This window comes from Nicotiana tabacum, chromosome 6 (genome assembly GCF_000715075.1).
Source record: "Nicotiana tabacum cultivar K326 chromosome 6, ASM71507v2, whole genome shotgun sequence".
In the NCBI taxonomy this organism is placed as follows: Eukaryota; Viridiplantae; Streptophyta; class Magnoliopsida; order Solanales; family Solanaceae; genus Nicotiana; species Nicotiana tabacum.
This window is the reverse complement of record NC_134085.1, coordinates 13,927,908-13,943,678: the sequence shown is the minus strand read 5'-3', so window position 1 is coordinate 13,943,678 and position 15,771 is coordinate 13,927,908. Positions and strand designations below refer to the sequence as shown.

At 38.2% G+C, this 15,771-nt stretch overlaps 1 protein-coding gene across 6 annotated transcripts in view; it reads left to right on the top strand.

The window, feature by feature from the left end:
* The window catches only part of LOC107798425 (uncharacterized protein At5g08430), a 37,586-nt gene extending 35,926 nt beyond the window's left edge, over positions 1–1,660 (top strand). For all 6 annotated transcript variants that reach the window (XM_075254559.1, XM_075254558.1, XM_075254560.1 and 3 more), the window contains one exon: positions 861–1,660. In XM_075254559.1, the coding sequence (XP_075110660.1) occupies positions 861–1,354 (494 nt within the window). In that variant the 3' untranslated portion in view covers positions 1,355–1,660. The remainder of the gene's footprint in view (positions 1–860) is intronic.
* Positions 1,661–15,771: the final 14,111 nt, after the last annotated feature.

Here is a 15,771-nt window from a genome sequence, read left to right as displayed (position 1 = left end):
TTGTCTCCCATATTGTACAAGTCAGCTGCTCAGGTTCTGGAATTTTAGGGGTTGTTTGGAAGTTATCACAGTGAGCTAGAGAGCTTGAAAAAAAGAACAGAAACCAGAATTCTGGACAGAGAAAGATTCCCCGCCACCGGAAAAAATAAAAGTAGTCGGAATTCAGAAATAATTGTATGGATGTGCTCGGAATTTCCCAGCGAGCGTGCTGTCCAAAACGAAAATTTTGAAAAGTGGCCGGGATTGAGCTCACCCGCCGGCGCGTGGTGTTTGGCTCGCCGGAAAGTGCCGCGCGTGAGAGGTTGTTTGTCGGAGCTGTTTTCAGAGGGGTGGTCGGAATTGAATAACCATGCTAATGGTGTTTATGGATTCTCAAGATTCCTTGTTCTCAGGCTCCTCGGGGAGTGTGCCTGAGAGCTCAAGAAAGTAGAGAGAGAAATAGTCTACTGGTGAATAATCTCAATTTTTTCTTACCTTGATATTTGAGTTCCATATTTTCTTTGTAATATTAAAACCAATTACAATATATTGTTTTAGGTAGCTCAGATTAGCCAATTGAATTGATTTAGAGTTGTATTTGCTCATATGTGTATAGTTTGTGTTTTACAATTTGAAGAAGCTTCTATCCCCCTGACAATCTTTTTGCCGAACATTTGGTTATTTGCATAGAACTAGACAAGTAGAACTCCAAGTTTAGCAATCTTTAAAGCTATTTTTCCTGTTGTGTACAAAATGATGCGTGCAGTGGGTAACACTGAAGCATTTTCAAACTAAAATTACAGAACCAATTTGGAAAATATTCTATATCTTTTTGTAAATAAAAATCGTTTTTGTAACATAGTGCTTTTCTAACTTTTCAGAAAAGAACACACAGCAGTATGCATACTCTCCAGAAGAAAAGGCTGAAATTAATGTTTTAGAAGAGCCTCATCAGTTCACAGCAACTGATCCAAACAGATCAAAAACATCCTTACTGCGAGAAATCTCAGAGATTAAAGCAGCTTCTCAAAGTGAAGTAGATGCTTCTCTTATTAGCAATAATGATCTAAAGGTGAATCAGCAACTGTATGCTAATATGGGACCAAAAAAAGTAGAAAGTCAGGAGCTGGAAAGGATTGAAGTTGTTGATTTGAGTAGTGATGATGAGGCCAAATTGGGTGTTGTAGCTGATGATCCAGACATGCGTGTATGGCATATTTCTGGCCAAAATGAAAAGTATTCACTGTCATTGCTTAAACGTTGGGTCGAGAAGACTCCTTCTGCCTGTAAGTTCAAAGTCTGGAAAGAAGGTCAAAGTGAAGAAAAGGCTATCTTGTTGAGCAAAGCTATAAACCTGGTTTTACCACAGAAGTAGGGGTCAAGATGCCAGTAAAAGTATAGAATCATATGAGAGGTATTTTGTACGTAAAGACTCTGATCAAGCTTGGCATTTTCATGTCCATTGTGTAGATAATTATGGTAAGTCAGCAATCTTTCTGCATGAACAGTAAGATGTATCTGTAGGGAAATTGTTGCAAGTGTCTATAGTGAGTGCACACGTGAGGCCAAGTATATACTAGATGCAAATATATCACAATATATACAGTTTGTGTCACCTAGCACCGATAGAGGAAACTTTATTCTTCTTTTCTATTTTCCTTTAGTACATTACATGGTCTAATCTTCTCTTATTTAGATACCAAATGCTGCAGTCTGCATCTAACAGTGTGATGGATCATAGTTTATTCAACAATGCCTTGCGAAAACTCGGGCAGATTTTGCCTTTTGTACAAAATGTACAAAATGAATATTGTTCATGTAATTATCAGTTGATCCTGACATACCCTCCAGGTTATGAAACAGCTTTATTTTTAATTTTGATATCAATGAAGAGAAGTACTAGTTTTCTATTGTGGAAACAAACTCCTGGGTAAGGCTGCGTACGATAGACCCCTGTAGTCCAGCCCTTCCTTGGACCCCGCGCATAGCGGGAACTTAGTGTACCAGGGTACCCTTTTTTATATCAATGAAGAGAAGTACTAGTTCTCTTGATTAAAAGTTGTTGCGTTTGTTTGAAGTTTTCCCAATGGTGAGTTTGTAAACTCATTTTAGATGTTTATTGAGTAAGTTGTTGTTTGGGCTCTATTGCAACAAGAAAGAAAAGGTAGCTAAACCTTTCTTAAGCTTCAAAACTCGTTTTTCCCACCTTTTTCTGTGGATTAAGTGCTTACACTGAGCATGGACTGGTAACATGGGGCATTTGCATCTATACCCACTTTTTGGGTCACGTTTTAACTTGTGCCCGCTTTGCCAAAAAAATTGCAAGCGTACCCACTTTTTCACGTAACTTCAGCATACGGGGCTGAAGTATCAAAGGTAATCACGCAAAACTTTAGCATTCTAGTAGACAGGACTGAAGTAGCAAGTGTGCTGAAGTTTTTGTTTGTAATTGCTGAACTTAAACATAGTAGCTGAAGTTTTGTTCTCTATTTGTTGAAGTTTTTGTTTGTAATTGCTGAAGTTTTTTGTTTTTGTAACTGGCGAAGTTTTTGTTTTGTAACTGGCGAGAGTTGAAGTTTTTTGTTTTTGTAACTGGCGAACTTCAGCTCTAGAGCTGAAATTTTTGTTTTGTAACTGGCGAACTTCAGCTCTAAAGTTGAAGTTTTTGTTTGTAACTGACGAACTTCAGCTCTAGAGCTCTAGGGGCATGTTGTACCCACACGAAGTAACTTAAAGCAACATTAACATGAACCAAGAAACATCAACACATTACCAATCCAATCGACAACTGAAATCTCCAATTTCCGCCGGACCCAATTCACCAAATAACAATATAAAATTAATAATTAATTTCTCTTGTCCCATTTTCACATCAAAATTGTGCATAAGATTCAAGTTGCAAAACCAAGATAGAACCTTTACAACTTAGAGTGTCGGTGAAAAGGAAAAAGTGATTGAAAGGAGAAATAAGAAGAAGCAGATAGGGATGAACCTTACTTCTGGAAAAAGAAAAGATAAAACTTTGAGGAGGAGAAGGAGGAGGAGAAAAGGGGCTGAAGTTGTTTAAAAAGTGGGTACAAGTTAAAACGTTTTAAAAAAATGGGCATAGGTTAAATGAGGGCGACCAAATAGGGCGCCCGTGCAATTTTTACCATGAATTTGAGCCTTTAAGAAACGTAAAAATAGCACGGGCTAGCCAATTTTCAGACTGGTAATTGAAAAATAGCCAACGTTTGCAAAGTTATTGAAAAATAGCCACTATTTTGCCGCAACACGAAAAGTTCCAACATAATATACTGGAGATTGGACCACCTGTGTATAAACTTCCAGCATATTATGCTGGACCAGTATATTATACTCGAACTCCATGCTGGAATATTTTCCGGATCTTGAACAGTGTTTCCGTTCAGATTTATTTTTACATGAAAAATGGCTAAATTTTGATTACTTTGAAATTGTAGCTATTTTTCAACGACCACTTGTAAATCTGGCTATTTTTGAATTTCACCCCTGAAACTTGGGAGAAATTCAAAAATAACCAGATTTACAACTGGTTGTTCAAAAATAGCCTAGTTTCAAAAGTAATTGAAATTTAGCCACTTTTCATGTAAAGATAAATCTGAGCGAAAACACTGTTCAAAACCCGAAAAATACGCTAGTATATTATATTGGAGTTCCAGCATAAGTATGCTCGAACTCCAGCATATTATACTGGAGTTCCAGCATAAGTACACTAGAACTCCAACATAATAAACTGGAGTTCCAACAAGTATAATTGTCCAGTATAATATACTGGAGTTTGGAGCACCGATGCTCCAGTCTCTAGTATATTATACTGGAGTCAGCAAAGTATACCGGTCCAGCATAATATGTTGGAGTTCATACACAGGTGCACCGAACTCCAATATATTATGCTGGACCGGTCTCTGTTGCAGCAAAATAATGGCTATTTTTCATTAACTTCGTAAACGCTGGCTATTTTTGAATGACTAGTCCGAAAACTGGCTATACCGTGCTATTTTTACCTGAAACTTAGATAATTCAAGAACTTCATGCTCTAAATTCTTGTCAAGATCCTGTTGAGAAAAAAACGTCTATTAAAGTGTTAACCTTCAACAAAGAAATTAGAACAAGAATAGATAAATAAGGACGTGACCTCTAAAAGAGTAACTAAAGACAACGTATAAAAGAGTAAGTTTATAATCATCTTCTTTTAAAACCAAAGATATCAAGAACGAGAAATGTTTTACCCCCTAAGTATGAAACGTGCAAGATTGAAAGATAAATCCCAAGAAGACAACACTCAAAAGTGCAAAGAACAACTTTTAAGGTTTGTTTGGTGGATGTATTAGGGAAAATAATAAATGTACTAGCTTTGATATTATTAATCCCTTATTTGGTGGTGTTATTCAACCTATATATAACTAATACTTGTATTAGCTATACACTCTGATACATAGCAAACTATGTCATTAGTCATACCATGACTTTTAATATATGAATAAGCATGAGGATAAACTCTATCCTATGAAGTTTGTATCCAGAAACCAAAAGGAAAAGAAGCAAAAAATAATAGAAACTACACATTAAAAATGTTCTTTTTTGTCCTAACCATGAAATGGGTAAAAATCATAAATAGTCATATTTACAACTGATAATTGAAAAATAGCCACAATTTCAAAAATAATCAAAATTTCGCCATAAAGAAAAATCTAAACAAAAACATTGTTCAAAATCCGAAAAATATTCCAGCATAATATGTTGGAGTTCGAATTTTTTACATGTGAACTTCCGGTATAAGATGGTAGAATTTCATAATGTGCTGGAGTTCCAACATAATATGTAGGAAGTTCATACACAGGTGCTCCAATCTCCAGTATATTATGCTGGAACTTTCCGTGTTGCAGCAGAATAGTGACTACTTTCAATGACTTTGCAAACGCTAACTATTTTTCAATTACTAGTTCGAAAACTGGCTAGCCCGTGTTATTTTAACTCCTGAAATTGATTGTTTGGTCTCTTTCAATCTTCAAGGTAGCTCTCACTTTCCTCGGCAAAGAATTAGTTTCCATGAAGAAGGTAGAAGATTTCATGTGAAAGCTCAAGTTAGCCAAGAGGTGAGCTATGCAGTTGGCTTCCCTATAACAGCGTGAGAAAGCATAGTTGCTAATTTGTTTTAGGTTTGTGATCTTCTCCAGTATGCTAGTAAGTTGCCATGGTCCATCTGCTCGCTTGTTGATAGCATTGATGAGCCCTAGAGCTATCAAAGATTCAATTTGTACTTGCTTATAGTCATTTTCCAAACACCAATTCAAGCCAATAAACATTGCCTTTGCCTCAGCTATGTTGTTGGTGCATATGTCAAAGTACGAGTAAAAGGCCATAATCAAATCCCCGTTATGATTTCTCAAACATCCTCCTCCTTCTGCTAGGCCAGGAATAACTTTGTTGCACCCATCCGTATTAAGTTTAAGCATGCCATCAAGGGGTTTAATCCATTTGATACACGTACACACATCCGCCGCCTAGTTTTAGTTTAATAGATTAGGTGAGCGATTATTTGGGTTAATTCTTCTTTTTTTCTTCTTTAATTTAAAAAAATATTCCATTAAGATAGAAATTATAAAAAAGGACTCATATTAATATTTGGCTTTAGGCCACAAAATATATAGAGCCATCCCTGCATACTAGTGAAGTGGAAAAAGAAGAACAAATGGAAGGTCATCTTCAGCGTCCAGGCCACTGAAACTCGGTGCCTGGACAGAAATTGAAGCAGTTCCACTGCCCAGGCAGGAGATCCGCAGGTGAAGGCAGATACTGGGAAAAAAAGGCGCAGGGGCCACCGATCCGTGATGACCAGCGCGTCCAAGTCCGGAAAAGTTTTGCGGCACAAAAAGAAAATGGTTTCTTTTCAACACATTTCTAACCGGTATAAAAGGGATCCTATACATAATTTGGATGGGATGAAGACATATTGGAGGTAACGCGGACCGTGTGGAGCAACTTTTAATCAAAGATCATCGAGTTCTTCATTCTTTCATCTCTTTCTAGTAACTTTCTTATGAAAAATACTTGTGTAATCTTATTGTAACTATGTGTGTCTAAGTTTTATATTTTTGGGTTGTGAATAACCATGAATATTGACATTTGACTATTATTTTCTCCTTTAATACGAATTTTTATGTTATTGTAGGGAAATTGTTGCAAGTGTCTATAGTGAGTGCACACGTGAGGGCAAGTACATACTAGATGCAAAGATATCACCATATATACAGTTTGTGTCACCTAGCACCGATAGAGGAAACTTTATTCTTCTTTTCTATTTTCCTTTAGTACATTACATGGTCTAATCTTCTCTTATTTAGATACCAAATGCTGCAGTCTGCATGTCTGGCATCTAACAATGTGATGGATCATAGTTTATGCAACAATGCCTTGTGAAAAGTCGGGCAGATTTTGCCATTTGTGTAAGTGGGAGTGTACAAAATGAAGATTGTTCATGTAATTATATCAGTTGATCCTGACATGCCCTCCGGGTTATGAAACAGCTTTATTTTTAATTTTGATATCAATGAAGAGAAGTACTAGTTCTCTTGATTATGAAAAAGTTGTTGGCTTTTGTTTGAAGTTTTCCCTAAGCTGAGTTTGTAAAATCAGTTTAGACGTTTATTGAGTAAGTTGTTGTTTGGGCTCTATTGCAACAAGAGAGAAAAGGTAGCTAAACCTTTCTTAAGCTCCAAAACTCGTTTTCCACACCTTTTTCTGTGGATTAACTGCTTACACTGAGCATGGACTGGTAACATGAATTTGAGGCTCTAAGAAACTCTGAAACTTAAATGATTCAAGAACTTCATGCTCTAAATTCTTGTCAAGATCCTGTTGAGAAAAAAAACGTCTACTAGGTGTTAACCTTCAAGAAAGAAATTAGAACAAGAATAGATAAATAAGGACGTGACCTCTATACGAGTAACTAAAGACAACATATAAAAGAGTAGGTTTATAATCATCTTCTTTTAAAACCAAAGATATCAAGAACAAGAAATGTTTTACCCCCTAAGTATGAAACGTGAAAGATTGAAAGATAAACCCCAAGAAGACAACACTCAAAATGCAAAGAACAACTTGTAAGGGTTGTTTGGTAGAATGTATTAGGGAAATAATAAATGTACTAGCTTTGATATTATTAATCCTTTGTTTGGTAGTGTTTTTTTAACCTATATATAACTAATACTTCTATTAGCTATATACTCTTATACGTAGCAAACTATGTCGTTAGCAATACCATGACTTTTAATATATGGATAAGCACGAGGATAAACTCTATCCTATAAAGTTTGTATCCATAAACCAAAAGGAAAATGATGGTTTTTCAATGTCTTTGTCTTATGCTTCTTATATTTTGATGATCTAACAAAATTTATTGTCAAGAACCAGATAGAGAACCTGACCCACCTGGTATAAATTTCAAATGAACAATGTCCAGTCTGATCTCCAGCAAATGAGTGAACAACCACAAGGAAGAAAACAACAGAGACCTGGTTCCTTAGGGTTCTTCGACAGAAGTACAAGTCAACTGTACAGCTGGAACGTAACAGTAAAAAGTGATTGTCCGCAACTGTTACAAAGAGGAACACAACAGGGACCTGGTCCCTTAGGGTTCTCTGACAGAAGTACAAGTCAACTATACAGCTGGAATGCAATTGCAGAAAGTGACTATCCGCAACTTTACACGCGACAGTGCAGTAGACAGTGCAGCAGTCACTTCTCATTGGGAAGAAGCGTGTACCAAGAATTGACATCACCATTGTGATGTCTTTTGTAGTATAACAACCTGGTGCAAGGCACAAGATATTCACTTGTACATTCAGTGATATTCTCTCAAGCATTAATGTGTTCATCCGGCATTGAAGTCACTGGTGTGTCAAGAATAAAAAGACAACTCCACTAAAGGATCAGTTTCACAATGAGTCTATGTGTATCCATAGTTGAGTTGTAATCTTGTTATTTGTTCTTCATTGTAACTCCTATCTTGCTTTCTTAGAAGCTATGTCTTAGGAAACCCAAAATCCATAAATTTTCTGAGTTTATGTTGTGACTAGATTTAGTCATAACTTTAAAGTCTTTGTAGCTAGAGAGTCACAAAGTGGTTTGTGGTAAGAGTATCACAAGTTAGTTAAGTTGAAGTCTTTGTAATAAAGTTATTACAAAGTGGCTTGTAATAGTGAGATTACAAGTTAGTGAAGTTGAAAGCCTACAAGTGTAGGTCGTGGTTTTTGTCCCCTTGTGTGGAGTTTTTCCACGTAAAAATTCCTTGTCTCTTTTACTTACTGCTTCATAAGTATTCTCAATAGAAACTCATAAAAGATCAGGTGCTCTATAGTTTGGTGGACTCATATAAGCTATCAATTGGTATCAGAGCGAGTTCTTTCTAAAATGTTAACACCTAGAAATGATCTCAATGGCTGCTCCACCCAACTTTGAGGAAGGACAATCAACCTACAGACCTCCTAGATTCAATGGTCAGTACCACGGCTAGTGGAAGACTCACATGCATGATTTTATAATGGCCGAAGATTCAGAACTGTGGGACATCATTTGTGATGGTCCACATGTTCCTATGAAGAAGCTTGAAGAAACTGGACCAATGGTACCGAAAGACAGAAAGGAGTACAGTGATATTGACAGAAAAGCCGTATAAAAGAACTATCGTGCCAAGAAAATCTTGGTATGTGGTATAAGACCGGATGAGTACAACAGAGTCCCAGCTTGTGATACTGCCAAAGAAATATGGGAAGCGTTGTAAACCGCACACGAAGGAACTACTCAGGTTAAACAGTCCAAGATTGACATGCTCACAATAGAGTATGAGCTCTTCAGGATGAAGGATGATGAGTCTATACAGGATATGCACACTAGATTCACATCCATCATAAATGAGCTTCATTCACTTGGAGAAGTTATTCCCAAAAACAAGCTTGTAAGGAAAATCCTCAGTGTTCTACCTGGTTCTTGGGAAAGTAAGGTAAGTGCCATCACTGAAGCTAAAGATCTACAAACTCTAACCATGGATGAGCTGATTGGTAATCTGAAGACATACGAGATGAAAAGAAAGAAAAACAGTGAAAGGAGAGAGCCAAAGAAGGAAAAAAACCTGGTACTCAAGGCTGAAAGCAATGACTCAAGTGAAGAAGATAATGATATGACCTATCTTACTAAAAGATTTCAAAGATAGTTCGAAGGAATGGTGGTCTACCAAAAAGGAGTAGTTCAAGTATGGCAAGGAACAATGATCTCTGTCATAGGTGCGGAAAGCCAGGGCATTTCATCAAAGACTGTCCACTTGTGAAACAAGAGCAATACAAAAAAAACCCTAACAAAGTAGCAAAAAGGTACCTGGTTCCAGACAAATGGTTCAGTCGAAAAAGTGCAACTGACAATATTGTAAAACAGGCTCTTGCTGCTTGGGGAGACTCCTCTAGTGAATTAGAAAAGGAACCAAATGCAGAAAATAACTCCATGATGGCAGTAGAAACTGAAGCAACAAAGTATGACTCACTGTTTGCGCTGATGGCTCAGTCTGATGATGATGAAGAAGATGAAGATGATGAGGTAAATTTCAGGGATGTTCAAAGAAATCTGAAATCCTACTCTTCTAAGAAGTTAAGGTCATTAGCAAATGTTCTAATTAATGCTTATTATAGCCTTGATAATGATAAGGAGATCCTGACTATAGAACTATGAGAAGATGAACAATCTAGAGATGATTTGGTGGTATGTGTAGTGGACCTAAATGAGACCATAACTAATCTTGAAAAAGAAAAGGAAGTTCTGAATAAAAAAATAACTAGCATAGAAAATGAGAGAGATGACCTGATGGTAGTGGTTGTTGAATTGAAGGAAACAATAGAAGGTCTTAGCAATGAGAAACACACTCTAGAAGAAAAAATTGCAGCTACTGAGCAAGAGAGGGATGATTTTTTAGTGATAATCACTGACCTAGAGGAAACCATTGAGGGACTTAATAGAGAACATATGACTGTGAGTCTTGGGAAAGGGAAGGAAGTCGCTAGTGAGACACACATCAAGCTTAAAAAGGAATTAACTGATGTGAAAACTAGTTTATGTGGTGAACTTGAGAAAAATCGGCAACTTCAAGCTGAATTAGAAAAAGTAAAAATTGATCTTGAGAAATCTCTGAAGTAGACCTGGTCCTCAGTTGCTGTCACTGCCATGTATTTCAACAATAGTGGAAACAGGCAGGGAATCGGGTTCCAAAGGGAGAAAACTCCTTACAACCCTCACAACAAGTACGTCACTGTTCCTGATAACTGGCTGTGTACCCACTGTGGGAACAATGGGCACTTTAAAGAAAATTGCCCGTCCAGGATTCAATCTGTTCAGAAAACCAAAGTGTTTACTAACAAAGTGACTACTAACAAGGGACCAGGTACCGCTCGCAAGAAACGAATGCTGCCTGCATGGACTAGAAAAGCCCTTATCCATCTCTTTTATCATAACAAGGGATCCAAACTAGTTTGGGTTCCTAAATCTAACCCATAATTTGCATGTGCAGGGAACAGTGAGAGGAAGCAGACTGCAATGGACCATGGACAGTGGATGCTCAAAGCCCGTGACTTGAAGCACCATGGATTTCTTCTCACTGAAAGCCCTGCAAGAAGGGAATGTATCCTTTGAAAAAAGGTGGTGGTGGTGGGGGGGGGGGGTACATTCTAAGTGTTGGAAAAGTTGGAAAGTTTCTTTGACACTCAATTGAGAACGTGTATTATGTGGATGGCCTGAAGTACAGTCTCCTAAGTGTTTCTCAAATCTGTAATAAATGAACAAAGTAGAATTCTTCTCAAAAGTGTGCATAATTACCAATCTAGTAACTGTCAAAGTGGTCTTAGGGGCCATAAGAAACAAGAACATCTACGTTGCTGACTTTGAATCTCTACAAGCTGGTGATATGAGATGTTTGAAGTCAGTTGATGATGATGCAGAACTTCGACATGGAAGATTGGGGATGCAAACTTCTCACTTCTGAATAAATTAATTCAGAAGGACCTTATTCGTGGTCTGCCAAATTCAAGATTCACCTGGACACTGGTTCTTAGAACAAAGGATGAGACTTTCGAGGTATTTATGGCCTTTGTCAAGAAGATCCAAGTGAAGATAAAATTGAAGATAGTATGCATCAGATTTGACCATGGGACATAATTTGACAACGCTAAATTTGATGAGCTTGTAACAAAAATGGAATCATACACAACTTCTCAGCACCAACGACTCCATAGAAAAATGGTGTTGCTGAAAGAAAGAATAGAACTCTGGAAGACATGGCATGGACAATGCTCATCGACAGTGGAGTCACCAAATTTTTTTTGGGCAAAAGCAATAAACACTGCTTGCTACTTGGTGAACATGTGTATGATCAGGTTCCTTCTGAACAAAACCCACTATGAGCTGCCAAATGGAAGAAAACTAGAGACAACTCATCTGAGAACCTTTTGAATGAAAATGCTATGTTCTCAATAACGGGAAAGACCGACTTAGGAAGTTTAATGCAAAAGGCGATGAATGAATCCTTCTGGGATACTCCTCACAAAGCAAAGGCCACAAAGTCTACAACAAAAGGGTACACTGTGTGAAAGGAAGTGTTCATGTGCTATTCAACGAGACACCTTCCTCTAACAAAGGAGGAAACAATGATGATCAATATAACGAACCATCTCTGGTCCCTGGGAAAGGTTTCAAATGGGAAGGCTAATATGATGAGTAAGATGAAGGAGACAGGTGAAAGACAATGCAACATCCTCTTCCACTTCTCACAAGGAACCTGGTACTTCAATTACTACCACCGAAGCTGAAGAAAGAGTGGAGATGCAGTGCAAGGCAATCCACAAGTAACAGAACAAGGAGTGCAGGGAAATCCAATTAACCTACCAAGTTCCTCTGCCAATCAAACCTCAGTCCCAAACTGGAAACACAAAAGCTCCCATATACCTGATAACATAATCACTCCCCTTCATTCTGGATTTAGACAAGAATAAAAAATTCAAAAAAATTCCCTAGTCCCTTCTATATTTCCACTCCAGAATAGAATCCAAAATCAAGTCCCAAGGAATCCTACTTGAAGGCTGCCAAAAGAAGTTTGAAATACCTTAAGGGAACACAGGACCTAGTCCCGTATTACCCCTTAAGTGACAGTTTTAACCTTATTGGGTATGCTGATGTTAACTATGCAGGTATCTTGTGGACTGGAAAAGCACTTCTGGAATGGTTCACTTGCCATGATCATGTCTCATCTTTTGGGGCACAAGGAAGCAAAACGCAATGGCCTCGTCAACAACTGAAGCAAAATATGTAGTGGCAACATCCTGCTGTGCTCAAACCCTATGAATTAAGCAGCAACTGGAAGATTTTGGGGTATTTTCTGATGGTATACCTTCTCTATCCAGTTCAAAACAAGAGGACCAAGCACATTGAGGTGTAGCATTATATTCTAAGGGTCAATGTGGAGAAAGGATTGATCTGCGGAAAGTCCTGCAGCATAGAAGACCAAATTCTAGATATTTTCACCAAAGCCTTGAGTATGGAACATTTTGGAAGAAACAAGGTGAAACTGGGGTTATTAAAATCTAATGGAGAACCTGATTCTCCATCAGTTGGCTATGTAAAACACCTTAAGGTAAAATTAGCTAAAGTGTTTTCTGGCCAAGCCTAACTCACATCGATACCGTTGCAGGTAAACACGCATGACGATCATAAAAGCTAAAGGTACAGTTAGGAACTACGAAAGAAGAGCTGCAAAAATCTTTTTCAATTTTTTTTGGGCATCAGATTCCTATACCACAGGTTATTAGTAATGTGCTTGTTCTGCGTGTCTTCTCAAAAAGTTAAAAAAATTAACTCAATTGCTATATCATCTGACTTTTCAAAGTCTGCATGTCATGTCTTGTCTTTCAAATACCTTCATCCCCTCTGCACGATAACGGTTTCCCCAAACCTACCGCCATTTTCAAAACTATTCAGAACCCATTTCTCTCTCTTCTCATCATTAGCCCTTCTTCCAATAAAACTCTCTTTCTCTCTTATAATAAGTCATGAACCTTCATCTCTTCTGTATATTCGTGATCCTCTCTTCATCTCTTTATCTCACTCTACTTACCTACCAAATACTCCTATAATGGTAATCGAACGATCACTTCCTTCTCCCACCAATAACACCATTCCCACTTCCCTATCATCCTTAAAATCATCCCCAGAAATTCACTATTCCCCTCCTTCCAATACTACTATATCCACACCTGGTTCCTCCTCTTTTCCTATAGTTTTTACTTTTCTGACAAACCCTATTTCCCTTCCATGTATTAAAAACCCTATGTCTCGTCATTCCTCTGATCTCATCAAAGAATACTCAGGAGGTTTTACCTCTCAAGTGTCAGAAGTCTCTAAGGATGATCCTGATCAGTATTTGAACTCCTCCATTCTGGACTTAGTAACTCTCACAGAGTCACCAGAAAAAGAAGCATCGCATAACACCATGGCTATCGCTGTTGAGAGTCTGATGAATGAAGGAGCATATCTCTTGTCTGAGTATCAGGGGGAAGAAACTCAATTCCTAGGCGATGTAAGAACCATAGTACTCCTCGAGTCTTTGGCTCATGAGATGTTCTCAAAAAAACCTGCTGAAGAACCTAATTCTCTTGCAGGCAAACCCACTCTTGCACCTCCTGATCATCCTAAGATCTTAGAATCCTCCTCCAAGTCACCCACTATCATGTCACAGCAGAAAGAGGGCTTTGAGTCTACATTGCAGAAAAGTAGGAGTGTCAAGACAAGGAAAAAGAGGTTGATGAATCAAGGGGAATTTTTACTGACAAGAGCATTCCAGTAGGTGGGGTTGACAAAAATGCTCTAAAGGAACCCAGGTCCTTAGTGAAACAATCTATAAAAGCTCAAAAGTATGTGGATAAAGCTTCCAATGAAGCTATTGAGAAACAAAATGGTGCATCCGTGAAGGGCAGCAACAAGTCTAAGAAGAGTCCAGTTGAGCAAGCCATGTCTGAAGATGATACTGTGGGGCTAGTAAGGTGGAAAGGAAGGTCTGTTGAAGGATCTAGAAAATGAACACGGGAAATTGTAAGGGAACCTGGTTCTCTGAGGACCATGCCCAGTGATAGTGGTCTTTGGCAGGAGAGATTAAGAACTCAGAAAGTCTTGTGGGGTTGTACGTTTGACCCAACAATTTCAGAGATGGTCGGTATGAGACAAATTCTAGAGATAGTGGAATTTCAGTAATGGGAGCACTTGTTTCAAGGGAGCATGCCTCTGGTGTACGAAGATGCGGTACAAAATTTCTACGCATCTCTCTTCACTGTTGAGGGGGATCACATTTGTGCGCTAGTAAATGGAGTAGACATTGTACTCGACGATTCAACATTGGGAAAGATTCTCAAAATTCCATGTGAAGGAATGTCCTCAGCCAAAGGTGTATGTGGTGTCAACTTTAGGAGAGCTATCATGAAAGAGCAAGCTATTCAGCAGGGGGAACATGTGCATAAAAAGGTATTACTTCCTGAGTATCAGCTTCTTTTTGATCTGGTCAATAAGGTGCTCTTACCTCGTTCTAAGAGGCGGTCTATTGCTACAAAATCGGATATGGTCTTAATGGAGGTGCTTGATGAGTTTGTCCCAATCAATCTGCTAGCAATCATGATAGATCATATGCAAAAGGTGGCAAACTTTAAAGGTGGGAATCATGGGCTACCATATAGCTTTCTCCTCACTCAAGTGTTCATATTTTACAAGGTCCCATTGGGTAATCCCAGAGTGGGCACACACAAGCAAAACTTCTCTAAAACCACTCTGGAAAAATGTGATTGCGTAGAAAGAGTTGGTGGAAGCATCTCGACCATTTCTCAGCTGATCAATGCTCAAAATGCAGCTTCTAAAGAGATCAGAAGGTTGAGGGCTCAAAATTCCATACTAGAAACTCAGTTCAGTCAAGCGGTTATAAAACTTGATTCCATTAATGCAGAAGTTGCCCGTCTGACAAAGGAAAATGATAAGCTTCATGCAAAACTGCTTGAAGAACAACTGTCTGCAAATGCCCGACTGGACCTGGTTCTCAAAACCATTGCTGTCTCCTCTTCCAAGCCCTCCTCTCCTAGTGCCCCCTAGGATTCTCTCAGTGGCCAACTATCTTTTGCTCTAATATTTTGTGGCTGTTGTTTTCTTTTTATTTGTCTTTTTGTGATGGCATGCTGGATTTCACCATTACTGCTCCTGTTTTGTTCAGTCCATTGTTAATATAAATGAAATTCTTCTTTGTGCCTGTACAATGCTGTTTTCCTCTGCCTTCTCTTTTTATCATGTTGTGTGCACATATGTAGCATGAGTTGGCTGTGTTAGACTTCTTTATACTGATTGCCTGCTTGTGTATCTTTTTAACGACGCCAAAAGGGGGAAAAGGTCAGGGGGTCACGGGGAACTTGTGTAGAAACTTGATGCAAATATATGTGATCTGATTAAAGGGGAATCAAAATCAAAAGGTTAGGGGAACTTGTGTAGTTACTGGTACCTTATCTGGTTATTTTTGCTCTAAGCAAATACTATCAATGCCTAAGTTTGTCATTATCAAAAAGGGGGAAATTGATGGGTTTTCAATGTCTTTGCCTTATACTTCTTATGTTTTGATGATGTAACAAACTTATTGTCAAGAACTAGATAGAGAACCTGACCCACCTGGTATACATTTCAAATGAACAATGTCCAGTCTGATCTCCAGAA